Source organism: Rattus rattus, chromosome 6 (assembly GCF_011064425.1).
Source record: "Rattus rattus isolate New Zealand chromosome 6, Rrattus_CSIRO_v1, whole genome shotgun sequence".
In the NCBI taxonomy this organism is placed as follows: domain Eukaryota; kingdom Metazoa; phylum Chordata; class Mammalia; order Rodentia; family Muridae; genus Rattus; species Rattus rattus.
This window is the reverse complement of record NC_046159.1, coordinates 12,682,765-12,706,579: the sequence shown is the minus strand read 5'-3', so window position 1 is coordinate 12,706,579 and position 23,815 is coordinate 12,682,765. Positions and strand designations below refer to the sequence as shown.

General features: G+C 45.0%; 1 protein-coding gene across 1 annotated transcript in view; it reads right to left on the bottom strand.

Annotated features, from left to right (window-relative positions):
* Positions 1-23,575, bottom strand: part of Gucy2c (guanylate cyclase 2C) — a 77,988-nt gene extending 54,413 nt beyond the window's left edge. The window contains exons 1-8 of the mRNA XM_032905518.1: positions 23,207-23,575; positions 15,947-16,059; positions 12,251-12,315; positions 8,253-8,468; positions 6,895-7,016; positions 4,509-4,605; positions 2,344-2,461; positions 159-294 (exon numbers count right to left, since the gene is read on the bottom strand). Of these exons, the coding sequence (XP_032761409.1) occupies positions 159-294; positions 2,344-2,461; positions 4,509-4,605; positions 6,895-7,016; positions 8,253-8,468; positions 12,251-12,315; positions 15,947-16,059; positions 23,207-23,420 (1,081 nt within the window). The 5' untranslated portion in view covers positions 23,421-23,575. The remainder of the gene's footprint in view (positions 1-158; positions 295-2,343; positions 2,462-4,508; positions 4,606-6,894; positions 7,017-8,252; positions 8,469-12,250; positions 12,316-15,946; positions 16,060-23,206) is intronic.
* Positions 23,576-23,815: the final 240 nt, after the last annotated feature.

The window sequence follows — 23,815 nt, the reverse complement described above, 5'->3', positions numbered from 1 at the left end:
CAAAGTTTACGCAACGACCTTTCCTTCAGTTGAGCTCCAGGGTCTTTAGCGATTGAAGCATCAAACCGCTGACTCCTGTCTTGGTGGCCTCCCACGTTCTCCTCCCAAAGCCTGCATTTCTTTGTCTTTATTGCTGTCTGATCCCATGAGACCGGTACCTTGAAAAGTGAGATTCCTGAACGCTCGAGCGAACTTGGGCGTGGTGACAGATTCTCCATTTTCAAGAAACGTCTGCAGCATGTGTCCAAATAGCAAGGTCCCCTCCAAGTAAGCGAGAGAAAAGTCGCTTCTTCCCTAAATGAGAAGGAAAAACCATCTTTTAATGAGAAAAGGGGTGGGTTCTGGAACTGGAGTAGATATTCTTGGGGTACGTGATAAAACAAATTCAGGGGACCTGGAAGTGTGATGTTAAGGAAGACTTGGGGAAGACCTGCTCGGGCCAGGGCTCCGCTGTCCCAGTTTCACCTTCTTGTGGGTTTAATAAACAAGAACCCTGACTTCAGAGGGGGGTCTAGAGGGTGTTGTGCTTCCCTTCTGTGACGGTGAAATACATAGTGTAGCTGAGGAAGTCCAATCTGGCATTGTAGTCATCCTTATGGGATCTCATGCAGAAATGCTCTAACTTTTCACTACGGTGTAAAAGAGAAAACCAGAGCCCAGAAAACAACCCTGCCTCTGGTCCCCAGGGTGGGGCTGTGAGGAGTTTCAGTTGGCTGATGCCACTGACTGTGCTTTGAAGCTGGTTCTAACTGTGTCACTTCAGGCCCCTAACATCTGTCCTGGCAAAATAATAGAGTTAGCGTTCCTTGGCCTCTGCCATGTGATGGTTGTCTTAGCATTAGGAATCGAAAGTTCTTGCCCCACTGAAGCCAGATAGGTTCTGTTCTCTCATGCAGTTGCGAACTCCCTTCTGCCTGAGGCACAGGTCAACTCAAGTTCTTTGCACTTGAAATACATTTTGCAGAAAACATTAACAGAAAGAAAATACTCCTGGTTTGTTCATTTGTTTTTCTGAAATCATCATTTCATTACATTTATTTTGAGGGGAGAGGGATGCATGCGGTCATGTTGATCAGAGGACAACTTCTGGTACTCCTGCCTCTCCTTCCATTGTAGGACCCTAGGACTCAGGTGATCAGACTTGGCAGGTGTCTGCATCCACTGAGCTACGTGGCCGGCCAGCCCTCAAAGATCATCATTTCACGGGATGAACAGAGTTAAGACCCTGCATTAAAGCAGCTTACGATCCTTCATTCTGGCAGGTCCATAACCCGGGGCATGTGGAACAGATGGGCTAGGAAGTGAGGTGATGCCCACCTTCCTTACAGGGCTTAGGCCTTCACTCGCTGTTGCAAGGTTGCTTGTGGGGCTTTGGACCACCCCCTCATCGCTTTCTCAATTTGGAAGTGAGAGCAGAAGGCAGATGACAAACTGCATCTATTAAAGCTCGGCGACTGACAGAGCCTAATGTGTCTTAGGAGCTGCAGTATAATAAGGTGACCGTGATTTAATGGGTAAGTGGACGTCCTTGTTCTGGAACAAGTGTAAAACTAGAGAGGATACCGAGACAAGAAGAATATATTAAGCACCCCTTTGGACAGTGGTCAGCATCACTGTGATGGACGACACTGTAACGTCTCCACCTAGGAGTGCTTATTTCTAAACAAGACTGAGGGCCCGAGTTCACATCCCCAGCGCCCTTGTAAAAGGCTGGAGGTAGGGGCTCACATCTGTCCTGCCAGCACTTGGTGGGTGGGGCTTGGGGTCAGGGCAGGGATAGAGACAGGCGGTTCTCTGGAACTCTGTAGCCAGCTAGTTCAGCTGCGTCCCTGATCTCTGGGTCCACTGGGAGAGCCTGTCTCAGAATTTAAGGACGGAGGGCTAGAGAGAGGGCTCTGGGGTTAAGAACACTTGCTACTCTCGCAGAGGACCTAAGCTCAGTTCCCAGCAGCTCACAACTGCCTACGACTCCAGCTTTAAGGGAGCCAGTGACTTCTTCTGGCCCTGGCAAGCATTCTGACATACATGACATTCTCTCTCACACTGACAGACAGACAGACAGACAGATGAAAGGCAATCAACAGAGGAAGGCAGTATTCACTTTTGGCTTCCACATGCATACACACACACACACACACACACACACACACACACACATCTGCACAATGGACACACACACACAAACACACATCTGCACAATGGACATACACACACACATATACACACGTGCAAAGAAAAATGACTTGCAAAAATAAGAACCTGCGTTTAAATAGGAAACTAATTACCTTGCTCTGCGCTATCTTTAACGGACACTTAGCATAAATATACACATACAGAACTCACCGATAGAAACCTCCCAGAGACAGAGGCGTTCGCGATGAACTTTTCAGGAGGCAGTGTCAGGACGAGGACGTTGTCCATATACTCAGGAGCTCTGGTGTCATCCTCAAAGTAATGGTTACTAATGCAAAAACACGGGTTCCTCATAAAAATTAGCACCCCATGGGAGTTTCACAACTCATACAAATTATAACACAAGTTTTGAAAATTGTAAGAGTAGCCATCAGCAAAGCCTTCTACTTTCCCCAGTTCAAATTCCCTTTCTCCGCCTGCTAAAGTGAATCACAGGACTTAGGCCGTTCTTGTTATTAACTGAGGATGGAAAGAAACTCATTATACCGACACTTGGAAGGGATGCTTGTATTTACTGTTAAAGCCCTAATGACTCTTGATTTCTGCAAGAAAATGTTCTTTTCCTTAACTATGCAAAACAAGTTGGAAATATCGGGATGCGGGATATGGAGTTACTCTGTGCTGTAATGTAGAATGCTGTCATCTGCTCAGGACTGAACTGATAAGGACAGGTATAAGATAGCTTCTCTGATAAGGAAAGTCTCTTGGGGGGTGTGTGTGTGTGTGTGTGTGTGTGTGTGTGTGTGTGTGTGTGTGTACTTTCATGCGTGTGTGAATGCAGACACAGTTGTTCCATGGCATACCCGTGGAGGTCCGAGAACAACCCCAGCTAGTCTGTCCTTGCCTTCTAACTGGTCTGAGACAGGTCTCTTGTGACTGCGAGCTTCAGGACATGGGACTGATCAGATCATCGGATGTGTATCACCAACCATAGACAACACTGGGCACACTGAGATCCCTCTGAACAGCCCAGAGTTTCTATGCTTCCTAATCACGTGGGTGCTTTAATATGCAAACAGGGTCACTCAACTGAGTTGCTAGGATTAGGGAGACCACCATTTTAATACTCAACCTGCTCCGTGCTGACTGCCATATTAGCTCTCAGGTAACATTATTGATCTTACCCTAAAAGACAGGCACCCTAATTTTGACTTCACGATACGACTTAATCTCAAAAATGTTAACAAATTCCCACAGAATCCCACGCATCAGTTACAAGCCGAGCACATCAGGTTGGTTTTTGCGTCTGACCGCGCCCTGGGAACAGTCACGTGTTTCTTGAACAGGAGTCCCAAAGGAAAGCCAGCACAGCTGACTGAGAATGAAATCATACCACACTGATGACTCCTTCCCCTGAGCAAACCAGCTAGCGAAGCCAACGGGAGGGTGAGCAGGAAATGGGAGAACATTGCCCTGGTTCCCAAACGTCTATAGCTAAAGAGCCAGATAGACAGATCTTCGTGAACATTCAGTTGTCCACCTGGCCTGCACTCCCAGTGCTCCCCTTCCCCTCCTGCCGGGAAAAGTGTGTTAGTATCGGGGAATGACTAGGCAGATCCAGGGGAACCCCTGCAGTAGACGAAGGCATGCGGGTAATGATTAATGATCCAAAGAGATAAGTGGGTCGTATGATGTACCTATGGGACAAGGGGCACAGGTGGAATGCTGGCCCCTCCTCTAAGTGCTCTGACTTAAGTATTGCTCTTGGTTCTGTTAGTGAAGAGTCCCCCCAACCCCGTCTCACTCTGTGTGTGTGTGTGTGTGTGTGTGTGCGTGTGTGTGTGTGTCTCAGTTTTCTCTGCTCAGTGTCAGAGAAGCATAGAGGAAGGGCCCATCCCCGAGTAACTGTTCCGCCCAGGACCAGAATAACTGTACACATCAGATCTCGATGACTTCAACTTTAGTCTTCCCAAAGGTGGCTGATGAAAAACTAATCTGAGGCCAAAGACCATCGGCAGCTAAAGCACAGGAGTGAGACCTACCCCACCAGGGAAGCCATGGCTGAGTTCTTGGTTGACGGATGGTTTCCTGAACAGAGAGTTTTAAATCAGCCCGGGGGTTAGCATACTGTGCATCCAGCCCTCCCAGTTGAGCGGACTGCATATTTGGATGCCTGTCAGGCGTCAAGGCATACGCTTCTGCTTGAGGGCTCAGAGGATTAAGAAAACTGAAGGTATTATGAGAAAGGAATGAGACTTCAGTTCCAATGTGGCCATCATAGCGGCTGCCCAACACAAGAGAGAGGGGGCTGTTTTGGTAGCCATTGACTGGATTCCTTTCTGAAGGGAAGAGGCTTTCCGGAGCATTATACCAACCTGAACAGATCTACCAGGATGACAACAGTGTCGTCAGCCACTTTGAGGTCACCTTTCACATTGTAGAAGGTTTCTGGCGTGCCACACATAACAATCACTAGGAGAAAGAAAGACAAAGAGTGACCGATGATGGTGGACACGTGAAACAGGATGACTGGTTTCCTGATTTGAGCCTGACATATTCATGTTATTTGTGGTTGTTGTTATGTTTCCTTCCTCCCTCCCTCCCTCCCTCCCTCCCTCCTATCCCTCTCTCCTTCACTCCCTCCCTCCTTTATCTCTCTTTCTTTCTTTCTTTCTTTCTCTCTCTCTTCCTTTCTCCCTTTCTCTTTTTTCTTTCTTTCTTTCTTTCTCTCTCTCTTCCTTTCTCCTCTCTCTCTCTTTCTCTCTTTCCTTCCTTCCTTCCTTCCTTCCTTCCTTCCTTCCTTCCTTCCTTCCTTCCTTCCTTTGAGTCAGGGTTTCCTTGTGTATTCCAGACAGACCTTGAACTCACTACATAGTCCAGGATGGTTTCTAATTCAGAGCAATCCTCCTGCCTCAGCTTCTGAGTGCTGGGATTTCCAGCATGCAACACCACACCTGTCTCTCATTTTACCTCTGTCTCTCATTTTACCTTTTTAAAGGTTAATCTCAATTCCCCAAAGCCTTTCTGCCTCATTTCGCATTTAGTTACAGAGTCCGAATCGAGCTGTGTGGAATCTCTAAACTGGAAGGTGATACCAATGGATCGGAGGTGACAGAAAAAGCTCATGAGTTGGACTCAGGTTTATGAGCCCTGCTTCATTCCGTGTGTAGTCTATCGCACGGGGTGCGAAGAGAATGCTATTTTCTTCGATGAGTGGCCCACACCTCATCATCTGCGCGTGTGTTTGAAAGGGGAATGTGAGGATAGTTTATAGTATCCTCCTAGTCAACCATCTTTGGGCTGTGCCTGCAGCTTTTTAACTCAGAGCCCAATCTTAGAAATTTGATTGATGGAGCCACTCTGAGCCTTTACCACAAATCTAGGGGCTGCCTGTATGTGGTCTGGGTGTGGGAAGAGCTAGAGAGGACACTTCCTCGGCTTTGTGCTGTTGTTTAGAGATAGGGTCTCTATGTAGACAGCTGTCCTGGACTTTGCTGCACAGAACAGGCCGGCCTCACGCTGTCTCCCAAATTCTGGGATTAACTAAAGGCATGCGGTACCACGCAGGCTTTTGTTAGACCTTTTTATATGCCATGCCACCCCGGTGACTCTTTAGGATCATGAATGGCATTTGCTCGCTCACACTACCACCCCCACATTTTGGTTGGCTGGTAAGTTCTTAAAATAACAAATAGTTAGTTATGGCAGTAAGTGATTGTTGGAGTGATGCTGGGCAACTTGCCTTAGGAAATTACCACAATTTGTTCATTGCTTCTGATGAGCTCTTGCTTGGGAAGGGAATTCCCTGCAAAGTATAGCAGAGCACTTAATAGTTTAATGAGAACTCCTTTATCCATTAGCCTTTCACACCCAGCCTTTAGTTCACTGGGCATGTGAGATCTGCGTCAGGAAAATGAGGAAGTAAACCCATCTTTGCTTGCCTTGTGATTCCATCTAAGGGGCTACATAACAATAGTCTGGTCATGGTTGAAAAAGTTTGAGGTCTAGTCACAAATCCAGTGATACATTGGATTTCTTATGGGGTAAAGAGCACGCAGTAGGAATTAAGAGTCTGTATGAAGCTGGCTAATGATTGTCTGGGGAGAGACACTTCTCACAGAGTAGCGCTAATGCACATTACAGGGAATTTTGAAAGACAAAGAACCCAGAAAAACTACATCTTGGCTGTTGGCTGTTGAAGGGGGTTGCTTGTAAGTAGTTTAACAAGAGCTGGGAACACGCAGTTAGCTGGGGCATTTGGGCTCTGAGTTTCTAGAACAGGGTGCGGTGCTTCACCACATAGGAGCACATCGGAAGTAAAGAACGAATCATGATGATTTTCTATAAGGGAAAGTCAAATAGTCAGTTGCTGCCATGACTGAGTATTGTTGCTTTAAGAACTTGCCAGTCAACCAAGATCTGGGGAGCAGGGAGAGCATGGAACCATTCATGATCCTAAAGATGGTGGACAGAGACAAGATGGAGAAACTGCTTACATGGTTGACCCACGGCGGGTTGTGGTCTTGGTGGGTTTATGATGGCGATATTGGGTGGATATCTACGTTCATTTCACCAGTGTTTGCTTCGTGTCACTTTCCGCTCAGAGAGTTAGGCTTTAGTCAGCAGAAATAACAACATGGCTAAGTTGTTTGCCAACATGCAACTTGGAGGCAGGCAGTGAGGGCAACTCAACAGAGACAGGTTGTCCTGAAGGACTCTGAGGGAGGCGGCGCTGTGAGGGAGGCTCTGTTGTTGTCTTACCATTGCTCTTCCTGTTATGGCCCATTAGGATTTCCTGGAACTGTTCACTGCGTCTCAATACATCCTTGAAGCTGAGCATCTCAGAAAAATAGGACACCCCAGCCTCTAGAGCGTTGAGGTACCTAGAACAGGAAGAAGAGAACGTTCGAATGGGCTTTGTTTCCTCATGGCCACCCTACCTTCAAACTAACTGTCTGTCTGTCTGTCTATCTACCTACATATGTGTGTGTGTGTGTGTGTGTGTGTATTTATCTCATCCACCTACCTACCTCCCTACCTCCCTATTTCTGGGCTGGAATCTTTAACACCCAGGTCCTCTGTTCATAGACAGTACCCACCAAGATGCCATTGCTTTGTATTGTGGCTACCTAGTCTAGGCAGAGTATGGGGGTGGGGAGTTTTAGAAACTCTTTGTGTGTTTACAAGTTGTAGACATTTGAGGGGTTCCTCCTACTGTCTCCCGACTACAATAACAAGAAGGTTCTAGCCTGAACCATAAACCAGAAGACTCTGAAAGTGCAAGACTTCAGAGCTGGTAAAATGGCGGCTGCTCCCGTGTGAATTAGACGTTTGTACATTCCAGTTTCACACCGAGTTTCTAGGGCAAGCTCCTGGGGTTGGTTGCCATGGGTTCCCAGATGTGCATGTCTGGTGATATCCTATCTTAACCCTCTGAGGCCTTTGTGGGGAGAGACGGTAGAAACAACTAGCGTCCCAAATCACCTCCACCACTTTGCTGGAGTTGCAGAAGCTTATGATATTTTAAAATGATGTTTCATCTATTTATGTTCATGTGTGTGCATGTGGGAACATGTGTGTGCATGTGTGAACACGCATGCAGGTGTCACACAGCACATGGGTGGCAACCAGATGTCAACTTTCAATAATCAGTTCTCTTCTTCTACCGTGTGACTCCCGGGGATTGACGTCAGGTCATCACTTGGGCAGCAAGTCCCTTTGCACCCTGAGCTATCCCTCAGGCACAGACTTATGCTTTTTACTAGGACTTGCTCTCTCCTGTCCCTCTCTCTCTCTGAGAATGTGAGGGACAGGATTTCTAACACACATTCCTCAGTAGTGCAGAAACATCGACTTCTAGCTTTCATTTGTGTCATCTAGAAATGGGATCCGATGTGTTTGCCTTTAGAGGACTTACCACGGGGAACCAGTAAGACTAACGAAAACTCATTGTCGTAGGCAAAGTGCTGCAAATGCGTTCTATGCCGAGCATTCGTACAACACGTGATTCACTTTGCCTCCTTGATGAGTAAGAAAGCGGACTGCTGTCTAGTTCAACAGTGTCCCTGATGATGGTGACATTTCTTGGTGGCAATGCACTGATTAACAGCCTTTCTTACCAGAAACAATCTTCAGGCTCCGATCCATTCTTGTAAACATATGAAGAGTTCCAGGAAAAGGTTTTGAAAGGTGCATTGTTGACTTTCCAGAAATCAACCAAGAAGTACATCAGCTTCCTGGCTGGAGGCAGGATCCTGGTTAGGGTTTCCTTATAGTCACAGGACAATCCAAAACTTCCAGCGGAAATCATGGGATAGTTCAACTCTGTGTCAAGGCTGTGCCAAAATCGAGAGGAAACAGTGCCAGGGTTAACTCCGATAAAACAGAGAAGATCCCCCCTCCCTCCTTTATAACACGAAGGCATGAGTGGTAAGAGTGAAATTCGGACAGTAAAGCACACGTCTGGGTGACCCGCTCACACAGGTGACGCTAAAAATAACAACGATTGCCCACACTCTGTGTTTACAGAGAAATGACTACATGCTGGATCACATTGACTTCTTTCCAAATGACTTCTCATACTCTCTGGGCTGCAAACTGTGAGCTTGGAGGGGATGACTGAAAACTGCTTGTTAAACAACCATGGCCACTGTTAAGTGCTTTTCTCTCTCAACTTGACACAAGCTAGAGTCATCTGAGTACGACACTTGAGGAACTGCCTCTATCAGGCTGGACTCTATGCAAGTCTGTGAGGCATTTTCTTGATGATTATTTAGGTGGGAGGGCCCCAGGGCAATACCCTAGGCTGGTGGTCCTAGGTTGTATAAAAAAAGCAAACTGAGTAAGTCATGGGGAGTAAGCCAGTAAGCAGCACCCCTCCATGGCCTCTGCATCAGCTCCTGCCTCCAGTTTCCTGCCCTGAGTTCCTGTCCTGACTTCTCTCCATTGTATACTATGAGCTGAAATAAATCATTTCTTTCCCAAGTTGCTTTTGGTCGTGGAATTATCATGGCAACAGAAAGCAAACTAGAAAGGCCATCATTTTTGTGATCAAACAGGAAGTGCACCTATGTCTTTTCTTCCTACCAGTGCCTGCTTTGTAACTCTGTCTCTGAGAGGGGCATCAGCTGGGGAGCTTAGAGCTTTTCTGCCCTTGCCACCAGCAGAGGGACATTCTTTTCTTCTTCTTCTTCTTCTTCTTCTTCTTCTTCTTCTTCTTCTTCTTCTTCTTCTTCTTCTTCTTCTTCTTCTTCTTCTTCTTCTTCCTTCTTCTTCTCCTCCTCCCTCCTCCTCCTCCTCCTCCTCCTCCTCCTCCTCCTCCTCCTCCTCCTCCTCCTCCTCCTCCTCCTCCTCCTCCTCCTCCTCTTCCTCCTCCTCCTCCTCCTCCTCCTCTTCCTCCTCCTCCTCCTCCTTCTCTTTCTCCTTCTCCTCCTCCCCTCCTCCTCCTCCTTCTTCTTCCTTCTCTCTTCCTTCCCTGTCTCCTTCCTCCTTCCTTTTCTTCTTCCTCCCCCCCCCCTCCTGCCCCTCCTCCTCCTCTTCCTCCTTCTTCCTTCTCTTCTTCTTTCTTCTTTTTCCTCTTCTTGTTGTTGTTATTATCATTATTATCATATCATTATTATTGTTATTATTATTTTAACATACCAAGTGCCCTTCCCAGCCAGTGACTCAACAAAGAGGCCCTAGCCTGGCTTCCGGGCTGACTCTTTCTAAACACACAGGTCCTACACAGAATCTGTCTTTATCACGGAAACCCTCCCTGACACCGAGGGCCAGTTGGTTATGCTGGGTGAGTAGCTATTGGTTCTGCTTACTTCCACTCCACTGCAAATTCTTTCAAGTGTGGGCATCTCATCAAGATGGTTTGCCTGGGTCTACCCAGCTCACATGGAGGCTCAAGATGTGTGTAACGAGAGAAGGAAAGGGATGCCTCACTCTTCCTTACCACTGGTGTCCTGTGGCCACCTCAAGCTCGGTTCTGGTCAGTTTTATCCTTTCCTCTTGTCCTTCGAAACATTAGCTTGATTGTGTTCCCATTTCTTCAGCGTTTTGAACCTCAGAGTCTTTTCTGATTACATCCCTGCTCTCACCTCCACATCGAATGCTATCAGAGATCAGCGACTCTACAGTTTTAGCTGGCTTCCCTTGCTCTCTGCTTTTGGCTAAGCCAGGCCTCTCTTGTTTCCTGAGATCTTTGCTACTGTTAGTCTCTGCTGTGTTTTGCCTACATAGGTGGCAATTTTTATTAATCGTGAGCAATTAATAAAATTAATGTATCATAAAATGAACGATTTGACAGACTACAGTGCTGTCAAGGTAACAAACGAGCTTTTCATAGCTCTCCCATGATGAAAACCTTAGCTCTGTTTCCTGCTGATCGCATTACGTGTAACTAATGATCCTTCCATGAAAGCTACCTACCATATATGATCAATGTAGTTTCTCTAGTCTTTCTCATCATCCGTCTGTACATTTCTCTCACTGCAGTCATCATAAACCCTTGAACATTTCTTCACCACTCAAATTCTTGGTTTTACACTCACTTCCTCTGCATGGCTGGAAAGCTAGTTCCTCGCTTATACCATCAAAATCTTGCCTGTGCCGGCTAGTTTTATGTCAACTAGACATAAGTCAGAGTCATGTGAGAGGAGGCAGGCTCAACTGAGAAAAGACCCCTATAAGATCTGGCCCTGGGACAGCATGTAGAGCATTTTCTTAATTAGTTATTGATGGGGGCATGCCCAGCCCATCGTGGGTGGTGCATCCCTGGGCTGGTGGTCCTGGGTTCTATAAGAAAGCAGGCTGAGCAAGCCAGGAGGACCAAGCCAGTACACAGCCCTCCTCCACGGCCTCTGCCTCAGCTCCCGCCTCCAGGTTCACACCTGGTTTAAGTTCCTGCCTTGGCTCCCCTCAACAGACTGTGACTTGAGATATGCAAGTCAAATAAACCCTTTCTTCCTTCCCCAGTTTGCATCTGGTCATGTTCCATCATATAAAATAGTAACCCTGACTGAGACACTATCTGTCTCCAACACAAAACTCAGAATTTTTTCATGAAATACTTCCCCAGTTGAAACTCAGTCCTCAAACAAAGGTGAACACTGCCTTCTATAATCTCTCTCTCTCTCTCTCTCTCTCTCTCTCTCTCTCTCTCTCTGTATTGGCCAATGTCTCTATCAGCTCTCTTTGGAGGGGCATATTTCACTCAGTGTTTTTTTCTGCTTGACAAAACTGTTTCGGTTAGAAAGCTCTCGTAGTAGTGAACCAACTTCCTGGTCCCCCTTTCCTTTTGAACAATGTCATCAGTACCCGATCCATGAGATAAGGAAGAACAAGATTCCATGTGTGTCTATTTGGGTGTGGAAGATGGTCTTGAAAATGCTTCTGTGCCTGATGTGGTGCGCTGAGTATCTGGGCTGCTGAGTTCCTGGGAGTGAGGCAACATGCTGACTTTCAATAGAAAGCTCAGCGGTTCGAGTCGGCCCTGCAAAACCTATGCTAGTCTCCTCTGGATCAGTAAGTGACATTTCTTTATTCAGACAACTAAACAAGGGAGAGAAAGGCTAGTGAGAAGAGTTTTGATGAAGAAAAGTATGATCTGGCAAAACAGAACCAGTTTTACTGAGTGAAATACATTGAAGGGTGGAATCAAAAATTCTAAATCCAAAAAAAAGATTTCCCATTCTATAACAGGTCGAAGGCTTTTTTTCTCTAAACCACGAAGGGCGTCACACAGAGAACTTTAACATGTTATTTCTATTCATCTCAAATAAGCGCCTGGTTGTTTCCCCACATTTCCAAACTAGAGACACAACGGAGTTCTACTAAGACACTCTCTCCTTTGTCTGTGTCCTACCCTCTGCCCATACTTTTGGGGAATTTCCTTTATTAAACTTGAGTGTTCCTCATAGCTTGCTCCCTCTAATACTCAGACACGAATGACTGTGTCTGAGCAGCTTCTGCGTTCATTACTCACTCATCCAAGTAGGAGGGATATGCGGAAGGGAAAAGGCAATGAAAGAGAGACAGACCGCAAAACACAAGGGGCCCAACATGCCTTGTTCTGTTGCCTTGACAACACTGTTTGTCTAATCATTTAACACTCAACCAAAGTACTTACTACATCTGGAAGGTGGAGTACGTGCACGAGGGCCCCATGAGGACACAGCCCATCTTACGATCTCTCTGTAGGAGAAAAAGAAAAACACTAAGGACTAAGACAAATCCAATCACCAACAGACAGAAGAGAGGTGGGCGGGAACACTGTGAGAAATGGCATTCCCAAGAGGCAGTATTCATCTTTTGAGGGTGTCTGTTCATTGGCCGCCATTAAGTGATAGGGTCGGGCGTATTTTATCTTGTTATTTAGTGGTTGTCGTTTTAGTTCTTTGTCTGTGGTAGCTATTAATTCTCTGTCAAATGGTTAGCAATGATTTTTCTCTTAATCTGAAGATTGCCCCTTCCCCCAATGAACTCTTCCCTTTTCTGTACAAATGCTTTTGATTTTGTGGGTTTCCACTTGTTGATCGTTACTCTTAATTCTTGAATTAGAACCCTATTCAATGTCAGTTATCTCAAAGCATCTTCTCTTCTTTTCCCAGCCACACTTTAAGAGTTTACAGCTTCTCATACGCCTCGGGTCTTCCGCGTTGGTTATATGTCAGGCGAGAGGTAGGACTCGAGCTTCATCTCTCTATGCGGATACCCAGCTTCCTCCGCACCATCTGTTGAAGAGGCTGCCTTCCGTCTTTTCTCCAACGTGTATTTTCCACACCTTTGTCTGAAGTCAGGGGATTATAGCTGTGTGGTTTGCTATCTGGCTCTCCTGTGTTATTTCGTTGGTCCATGTGTCTGTTGTTGTTCATACGGCTCTGTAGGATAACTTAAGTCGGATATGGTGATGTTGTCAGTATTATTCTTTCTGGTCACTTTGCTTATCTGGGGTCTTTGTGCCTCCATATAAAACAAGTGTCTGTGTGTCTGTGCATCTGTCTGTGTATGTGTATGTGTATGTGTTTTGTTCCTAGTTTTTGAAGAATAACACTGTCATTTTAGTGTAGCTTACACTGAATCTGTAAACTGTTTCCGTTAAAAGACATTTTTACAAAATTAATTCTTCCAATCCTTGAGCTCCTGGGGTCTTTCAGTTTTCTGGTGTCCTTTTCAAGTGCTTTCTTGAGGTTTAACAAGGTAGAAGCTTTTCATTTATTTAGGTTAGTTTCAAGGTATATGTTCTAGGTAATTCTGGGTAATTGTGAATGGGGTTGTTTTCCTGGTTCCTTGTATACATGTCTATTCCTAGCATATAAGAAGACTACTGGGTTTTTATGATAATTTTATATCAGGACACTTCACTGAAAGTGTTCAGCAGCTCTGAGAATTTTTTGGTAGAGTCTTTTGGAACTCTTACACATGGAATCCTCCCATAAATAGAATCCATTGACTTTTTCCTTTCCTATTTATATCACATTTCTCTCTCTCTCTCTCTCTCTCTCTCTCTCTCTCTCTCTCTCTCTCTCTCTCATCTTACTGTAGCTAAGACTTTCAACATTTTATCAGCCAGAGTGGAAAACGTGGACACCTTTGCCTCTTGTTTCTCATCTTTGTAGAAATGCTTTCCGTTTTCCTCATTTACTGTGACATCAACCGTAGGCTTGTCATATGTATCGTTGGCTATGTTGAGATATATTGCTCTACTCCTAATATCTTCAGGGCCTTTGTCATGGAGGGATGTTGGATTTTTGTCAAATGCGTCTATTGATATGGTAATGTGATTTCCATCCTTGAATCCATCCTGTAATCTATTATTAATTTTTATTACTTATTATTAAACTATTTGTGAACTCATGGCAGTTCTCAACTTGTGGGTTGTGACTTCTTTGGGGGTCGCATATCAGGTAATTGCATTGTGATTCCTAACAGTAGCAAAATGCTACAGTTATTAAGTAGCAATAAAATAATTTTCTGGTTGGGGGTCATCACAACATGAATAACTGTAATAAAGGGTCTTGGCCTTAGGAAGGCTGAGAATCAGTGATCTAGAAATCTGTGAATGGTAGTTGTGTGTGTGTGGTGTGTGTGTGTGTGTGTGTGTGTGTGAGAGAGAGAGAGAGAGAGAGAGAGAGAGAGAGAGAGAGAGAGAGAGAGAGAGAGAGATGCCTGGCTGCTTATGGGAATTCTAGGGGAGCAAACTCAGGTCTCCTCATGCTTGCAGACAAGCACTGCACTGCCTGAGCCATCTCCTCAGTTCTCTGGTGTGCTCTTGAATTTAGTTGACGAGCTTTTCGTTTGGAGAATCTTTGTGTTCATGCTTTTTAGAAGATTGACAGTAATTTTCTTTTGTTGTTGTTATATCTTTTATCTGGTTTTGGTATCCGAACTGGCTTCATAAAGAGTTTGGAAGTGTCTATTCCCATTCTATTTTGGGGAAATAATTTGAGAAGGGTTGATACTAGTTCTTCAATGCTCTTGTAGAGTCCTGCATGGAATCCATCTGGACCTGGACTCTTTTATTTGGAGTATTTAAAAAGAATGGTTTCGCTCCAATTCCATTGCCCCAATGTAAACATCCCTCTTCAATAGTTTATCTCACTCTACTCTTACTTAGTAGGTTGTACACACCTAGAACTTTACGTCAATGTCTTAGGTTTTCCGATTGATGAAGCTGGTTTTTAAGGCATGCCCCTACAGTCTCCTGAACTTTGTTGGTGTCTGCTGAGATATGTCTCCATTTTCACCTCTAGGTTTATTAATTTGATTCCCCTCTTTTTCAGCTACTTTCTCTATGACATTGTTGATCTTGTTTTCTTGTTTGTGTTTTCAAAAAACTCACTTTTTGTTTTGTTGATCCTTGTATTTTATCCTTTTCTACTTAATTAACATGAGTCCTGATCTTGATTACCCTGCCTGCTGCTTATTCTGTTTCTCAAGATCTCTGAGGTACATCAGTAGGTTAGTGTGTGTGTGTGTGTGTGTGTGTTTGTGTGTGTCTGTCTGTCTGTCTGTGTGTGTGTCTGTGTGTGTGTTTGTGTGTGTGTGTGTGTCTGTGTGTGTGTGTGTGTCTGTGTCTGTGTGTTTGTCTGTGTGTGTGTGTGTGTGTGTGTGTGCGTGCGCGAGACCTCTGATTTTTAAATGTAAGCACTCACAGTTATGAATTTCCCTCTCAGGTGTGTGTTCATTGCTTCCCCTAGATTTTGGTATATTGTGTCTTAATTTTCATTCAATTCTAGGATTTTTAAAAATTCCTCCTTAATGTCTTCAATAACTCATTGCATAATAGTGCATTGCCTAATCTCCAGGGCTGTAGTTTTGTTTGCTTTGAGTTTATACCATTTGTGTTCAAACAGGATGCAAGATGTTATGTCAACTTTCTTTTATATTATCTGTTTTATAGATTTTCCCCCTAACATATTATCTGTTTTATAGATTTTTCCATGGGCTTCTGAGAGGAATACACTTTGCAGTGTTAGTATGATGGGATGCTTTTTGTCTGTCCCATAAGTTCATTTAATCTATTAAATCATGTAACTGTAGTGATTTCCTGCCTTACTCCTCCTTTGGTCAGGTTGATCTGTCTATTGGTGAGAGTAGCATTTTGAAGTCATATACAATGAAAACAAATACAAATTTAAACATATATACGAAAATAATAAGTCTTTAAAAAAGAGAAAACTCAAAAAAATTGAAGTTAAAGTGAAGAGTCTCCTTATTTCACAGCGTATACACACAATGTTCCAGGACACACACACACACACACACACACACACACACATACACACACACACACACACACACACACACACACAAGCTTACTTACTGTAATTTCCCTGAGGAGGTCAAGGCCTTCACAGGTACTGCTCCGGCAGTCACCTGACTTATGGATCAGACCATCGGAGTAGATGAAGGTTGCGTTCACAGTCACATTTAGTTCTGTTACCCAGAAATTAGGAAAACAGGAAACCAGTGTTAGGCTTCCACAATTTACCCAGCTGTGAGACAACCCTTGCTGATGGACTTCAAGGGGGCCCAGGAAAGGTATCTGTGATGGCGAATCTCGGTCGCCAACTTGACTACATTTGTTAGGAACCCAATCCAAGCATCTGGGCACGCCTGTGAGGGTTTCTCTTGGTTTGATTACTTTAAGTGGAAGACACACCCCGTATCCAGATAGTGTGAAGTCAGAAGATCCACTCTAAATCTCAGCCACCCCTTCTGGTGGCGGCTGACATACAGGACAGAGAAGAAGCAGGTGTGCGCCTTTCTGTCTGCTTGCCCTCGCTCTCACTGGCAAGCTTCTATCTTTCACTGGTGTTCAAACCCACTTCAGGAGGATTTACTGTAGACTGCAAACCAGGAGCCCTGCAGGACCTCCCTGGGACTCCAACACCAGACTGGAACTGTTGAGACATCCAGTCTCATGGGCTGAGCTATACTGGGCTCATGGCCTTCCTGTCAGGAGACAGCCTTGGTTGGAGTACTCAGACCACAGCCTGTGAGCCACTCCAGTCGAAGTTCTACTAACATAGAGCTATATGTTAGTTCATCCTATCAGTTCTGATCCTTAAAGAACCCCACTAACACAATATTCAAGCTCAGGTCTGAGGCTATTCTGAGTTCCTTCTTTCTCTCCTCTTTCTCTCCCATCTCTCCCACCTTCCCTGCATTTATCTGTCTCTTATTTTATAGAGACAATTCAACCATGATAGAACTCATCCATTATGACAATATGGGATGGAAGTATGATTTGGTCCAGCTTAAGAGCATTTTTTCCCATTACGTTCACAGCTCTTCTCAACTTTTCATAACCCCACATTCAGCAAGTTTCCAGTATGGACTAGAAAGCCTTGGGAAAGTGGATAAGGATGGCATCTTGCTCTTTTGAGTTCCCGAGTTGCCGCTATTCTGTGAGGTGCAGTTCTCTTTGATCTCTGATTCTCATCCATGCAACAGCCAACACACAGTTACCCTGTTCCCGACATGTTCCTTGTGCCTTTCTGTGTGCTCACGATAAGAGCATTGAGTAAAATTAGTCCCTGGTTGCCTGAGGTCTGCATATTTGCTGGGAGGTCACAGAGAGTGGTGCCATTGTTGGTAGCATGGGCATGGGAGCCCTTTGGGATGGCAGGGCTTGAGAGATATAAGAGTGTGAGCAAAGAACAAAAGCCAGGTAAGGTTCCATCTTGGCTTGTCTCAGAATCTACAAGGAGACCCATGCACTCGCTGCTTAGTGATCGAGAGATGTAATAGACATGGGGTGGCGTTGGAAGAAGGTTGCATCAGGCACGTCTGTGCATTTCATAGTAGAACTCGATCGTTCCGGAGTATTTTAAATACAGAAATGTTATCCTGTCTCACTGTCACTGTAAGAGGATTTCTCTGGATTTTGATGGGAGAATAGATCATGGAGAACGAGAGGGAAAAGAAGCAGGGAGACCAGTTAGGGCCTATTGATAACTTAGACTAGCTTGAAGTAAACATGTGACAATGAATTAGGGGGAATAAATTGTTGCATTTTGAATTTTGAAGGTAGGGCCAGTAAGAAAGTGCCGACAGATGAAGCTTAAGAAAAAGAGGATGAGGATGTCTTCCATATTTTTTGTCCCGAGAAAGCAGATAACGGCCAATGTTACTGGTAAATCAAGGACTGAGTAAGAGAAGGGCAAGTTTGCAAGTGTACAGCCATGACTATGGGGTCAAGAGCTTTGAGGGAAGCCAGGTTTCTAGGGAGCTGGAGGCAGGAGGATCTGGATTTCACAATCAACCTGGGCTACTTGAAAACCTCTTTCAAACAACACAAAAATATAAAATAAACCAAAACTCACCAGGTGCACACGTTGGGTGTGAGATCAGATCTTTGAATGGATGTGACAAGAAATTAAATATACCACCGCTCAGGGATAGTTGCCCGTGCCCTTAGCGGTTTTAAATTATCAAGAAAACACTGCCTGACCCAAAAAGCAGCACTGGGAACATCTTCCCATTGTCTCGTGTGTAGTCAAGAATGGGCTTTGACCCTCAAACCGTGATTGTAGAGACCTGGACGCCCAGAGACCAGAAGTAAACAGGAAGTTCTGAAACTGGAATTTCAGATTCAAGAGCTGCTGTGTAGGAAACTGAACCCAGCTCCTCTGAGAACAGCAATGCTCTCAGCGGCTGACCCCTCTCACTGGCCTAGAGCACCACTCTTTACAGCCTGCATTTCCCGAAGCCTAAGTGACCTGTGTTCATCCCTGCCTGGGATGTTTGGATAACAAAGAGTTCCTATATCTGGGTGAAGGTAAAAGCATGATGGTAAAACCCCTGGGTATTGCTAGGCACCACGTCTTAAAGATAATAAAGAGCTGGCAGAACCATCCGAGCAAACTGTCCTTTAAATGATGGTCCCCTCCCAAGGACAGGTAAGCTCAGGATGAATGTCTGATACCTAAGAGGAAATGGCCTTCTGGACACCAGGAAAGCCCAGACATTGGTAGAGCATTGTGAGTGACGCTCTGTGTTCTTATACAAACCATTTGAGACTCACTGACTTCAGTTTCCTTACATGGAAAGGTGAGGACCAAACCAGGTCTGTTGGACATACCACATTTGAATAATATCTTTAAAAGAGTAAAGTCTACCCAAAACAGAAGAAAAAAACAGGAACACTCAAAAGTACGTGCTGTTAAAAGTTGAGGACTTATCGTTCTGAGAACAAAAGCAACCCTGTCCTTCTGTGGCTGCTAGAGATGTGCCTACCAAATCTAGTATAGGACATCCTTCGGTTCTGGTTACTGTTTAACCTAAGGACATTTACACGGACACTTTGTTCACTAGGAGATCCAGCTGAGAGATGTAATTGATAGAGCTGGCTGAATTAGAGGCCAAGGATTAGACTGACCAGAGAAGATCAGACGGGAGGTAGGGCATGTGGTGAGCTAAACAGGTAAAACACAAGTATAACTATAAGCCGGCCAAACTACTGAACAACATTTTCTACGTTGTATATATTTATTTCTGCATAGACGAACAGAGAACCCATGGGGGCATGCATGTGGAGTCAGAGGGCCAGTAGGGGAAGTCATTTCTCTCCTGCCAAATGGGTTCCAAGGATTGAACTCAGTTCTTCCGGCTTGGTGGCAGGTGCCTTAATGGGCTAAGCCATCTTGCCAGTCCCCACTACATGGTGTGGAACCTTTATCTTACTTAATTTGCATATTCTTAGGAAGAATAGAGCCGGAGAGATGGCTCAACAGTTAAGGCCACTTATTGCTCTTGCAGAGGACCTAGGATCCGTCCGTTCCCACCACTCACATGGAAGCTCACGACCATTTGCAACGCCAGTTCCAGGGGATGTCATGCCCCCTTCTGACTTCAGTGGGCACCAGACATATATGTGGTGTATATACAATACATTTAGGCAAACACTTATAGATATAAAAATTTTTAAATTCTAAAAATAAAGGGAGGATATATAGTGTACTTGGAGTTTGGGCTCAGTACAAACGAAGCTGGAGTGGGTCGGGGGCCCAGAACTCCGGGTGAGGAAGAATGGTAGCAAGCAGGCTGGCTACAGCCTTGGAGGAGGATGATTCAGGGTGCGGTGTTGTAACCCCATTTTGAGAAAGGTGGTGGTGACTGTAAGCCAGCTCCTCCCTCATATTATTTCTACCATTTTCCCTACATTCATTTCTACCTATTCTTCAGTATCCAGGTAGCTCTACTATGCCCAAGAGCAAAACAACAAACAACAAACAAACAAACAAACAAACAAACAACCCTTCCATCCAGGCCCTCGTCAGCAGGAGAGCTCAGCTCCTTCCCACCACGGTAGGGACACTGAGCAATTTAAAACTCTGAGGCTCCAGGTAGGCCATGAGTGACATAGCAAAATCCAAGTGTAACCCCCAGAGACCTACGAAGGAGAAGCATTGTGGGTTAGACCTGGCAGCAAACACATGACTTCTTCGCTGCAGTCCCAGTTCTGTCTCCAGTTACTGGCAGAACGGGGCCGGAGGGCTCAGCCACTCCACGCCTGACTGACTGACCTGTGAGTGTTTGCAGGAATCATTCATTCAATCATTTTCTGAATCCAACAAAGGGATATTTATTTTGAAAACAAAGCATCAAGTTTCCTTAGAGGTAGAGAATCATTCATTTAATCATTTTCTGAATCCAACAAAGGGATATTTATTTTGAAAACAAAGCATCAAGTTTCCTTAGAGGTAGAGTAACTTGCTTCACTTTCGTCCCTGGTAAGGATGAAATATATACAACCATATAAAACTATTCAGGGCCCTCAAATCTTGAGATCCACTGATACAGAACATATTGCACCATGATGCCTATGCATATTTTATAGTTGACTGCTCTATTCTTTTAATTTGATAGAGGAATATCCTCAGTTTATCTCTCCAGATTCTGGGCAATTTTTTTTTTTTTTTAAAGATTGAACTTTTTTTTTTTTCCAAATGGTGGTATGACTTCAAATTGGAGCTTTAAAAATAAACATGTTCTTTGTCAAGGAAGTTTTATGTCTTTATGACATAATTCAGAGTCAATGGGGAAGAGGCACTCTCCACTGAGGTCTGGGGCAAGGACCTCGGAGCATGGGACCACACACACAGGGTATGGATTTAGGCATGGAACACATATCCTCAAAGAACTGAGGGCATGGGACTGAAGGAATCTTTTCTCAAATTATTTCTATCATTTTCCCACATTACTTTCCACTTATTCTTCAATATCTGTCCCAAAACAAAAGAAACAAAACAAAAAACCAACCAACCAAACACACAACTCCCCCCTACACACATACACACACACACACACACACACACACACACACACAAAGAAAAGGAACCAAAAATCGATCACTTACTTTGGGATGTCATCCACAACCTTTAAATTATTGATATTTCCTAATGTAGCCCCCGTACAGTGTTTTAAGTCTTTGCCAAATGTTGAACACTCCAAACATGCCCGCCATATTTAGAATACGGTGTCTTTCTCTTCTCTAACCTGCTCCTCTGGTGTTCGGTATGTGGGAGCAAAATGGGCTATCAAGTATCAACCTCTAGGCGTGTCTTTTCTTCCACAGAACTAACGCTTTATGACCCCACCCTTCCACCTCAGCACTGTGACTGCTCCAAACGAGAGGAGAGAATGAAAGCCAACATGTCACTCGATTAGTAATTGATGGAGCAGAAGTTCAAATTCAGGAGCCACGGACTTGGATACCAAGATGGAAACCAATGCCTTCGGCTATTTGATGTGTCAAGAAACGTGTTCTTTTAGTAACAGCAGCCATGCTGTTCCTAATGGGATGAAAACACCTTTAAAACCTCGTCAAAGGGTTGGGGTTTAGCTCAGTGGTAGAGCGCTTGCCTAGGAAGTGCAAGGCCCTGGGTTCGGGCTCCGAAAAAAAGAACCAAAAAAAAAAAAAAAACCTCGTCAAAACGGCGATGGGGATCCACATGCCTCATTGCCTGAAGGGTGTCCGTGGGTTTCTTATTGAAAACTCTACCTACAGCCAAGACTGCCGTTTACCCTGGTTTTATACATGAAACTGGGCTCCTGGAGAGTTAGGTAGCTCGCTTCAGGTCATAGCTATGGTAAATGGTCAGCCAGGACTATGAACCAAATTCTGTCAGGATGTGACTCTTTACTGCTGATAGTGCGCCATTGCTCTGTCTTAATGAGAGGTGTAGTTAATGGTGGGTCACTCACAGCAAGTGGCAATATGATACACTCATAGGACTCGGACAGAAATGGATCTACATCTCATTTCTGACGTAAGCATCTGCCGTGACACCCTTGTCCACCAGGCCATCCCCACAGAGCTGTGGTGACTGGAGGGATCGTGTGATGAGACATTCTCAGAACTTGTTTAGCAGGTGACAGACGGTCATGCTTAATCCCCAGGCTAACAGACAGAATCTTAACCCAGGCCATTAGATCTCAAACCCAACTTCTCTACCGCTGGACCACTGTCTCAGCAAAGATGTGTGTTCTCTCATGACATCAGTAAATCTGTGCGTGTTATTACACAGCCTCTCAGTTCTACTGTAGGTCTACGCCAGACTGGTTCATGTGCATCTGAACCCAATTTGGGCACCACTGGGAAGGTTACATACGTACACAGAAGTAAGTTCCTGCCACAATATTTAAACAGACGATTATGATATGCCAGCCTTAAGACCAAAGGCAACCATTAAGATGTATCATGTACCCACTAGCTCAGTAATTCTATTGTGGTAATGGAGTCTCCAGGAATGGAGAAAAACCAGATATTAAAAAGGGGGTTGTAGCATTGTAAAAAAAATAACCACAGGAAACTAAAAACAATTAGATATTTTTCAAGAAGAGCATTTTTAGATAATTTGGGTGGTTCCTAGTCTAAGAGACACCCTGTGAGCCTTCACAGGATGACTGAGGTAGCAATGTAGCCCTGAGATCGTCATTTGCAGGATGATGCCTTGTGACACAGAGGATGTGAAATCGTCCCCGTGCCAAACTGATCCCCCAGGGCTCAAAAACAAGACACCGAGAAAGGGCATTCAGGCAGTGCAAAATTACCGCGGGTATCTGTTTCTTCTTTACGTGTTTTGTGTCAAATTATGAAATCGATTTTAAGGAATAAAGGATAAGGTCAAGAAAGGCAACAATATATTCGATCATAAATGTGTAACCCTGTCCATATCTGATGCTGAGAGCCATGGGAGAACCCGATGGCCAGAGAAGACTCTTTCTATGAACAAGAAGTTTGGAGAAAGGGTCAATACCTGTCTAAGTTCCTTCCTTGGTGACCAGGAACCCTATGAGATCTCAGGTCCAACCCAAATGTTGCTCCTGAACAGCTTCAGGAGGAAGCATGGCTAAGGCTGGGCCAGAAACCCAGTTTTTAAGGGTATGTCACGCCTTTAAGAGCTTTCTTCTTTTCTTCCAGCAGGGTGGGGTGGACGATAGCTCACTCCAACCCCTCTCCCCGGGAGTTTTGAGAAGAACTTAGAAGAGTTTGGATGATCGGGCAAAGTCTGCGAGGTCTCTGCCTAGAAGCAAAAGGTCATACATAGAGCGGAGTCCTTCACCAGCGTCTTACCGGCTTCCCGCAGGCGCTTTCGCACGATGTCCAGTCCTTCCTCCACAGCATCCCTCAAGTTTTGCAAAGGTTCTCTGTAGGCTGAGTTATCCATCATCAGGACACTGATCTCGTAGGTGCCATTGTAGCACTTCTGCCTCACCTGGGAGGCCCAGAGCATCAGCGTGGGTTGGAAGAGCAGTAACCGCACAGCCAAGCCCAGGGGTGACGTCATGACCTCGCTGACCGTAGCACCATGCCCCCTGGGATTGCTTGCTTGTGGAGACACAGGGAGCCCCTCTGGGCAGCGGCTAGCAGAGTCCCTTGGTCCTCTCTTCCCCACGTACCTTTCTGGTTTTGCTACGCTGGTCACACGGGCTGTAAAACTCAGCCTGCCTGCCAGTAATTAGCAGGTACATTATGGTAGGAGGTAAAGCAAAGTTCACTTTGTGTGTTTGCACACAGAAAGGTCAGAGCTATAAACGGCAGGATTACCAGGGCCTCGTCCAATAAAAGTACACCCGTTTGTGACACATCGCTGGGAAGAGGGAAGGGAAGAAGGGAGCAGTATATTTTACATAGCAGGCTTTATGAAATGGAAAATAAAGGTCGAAGGGCTTAGGGCAAGCA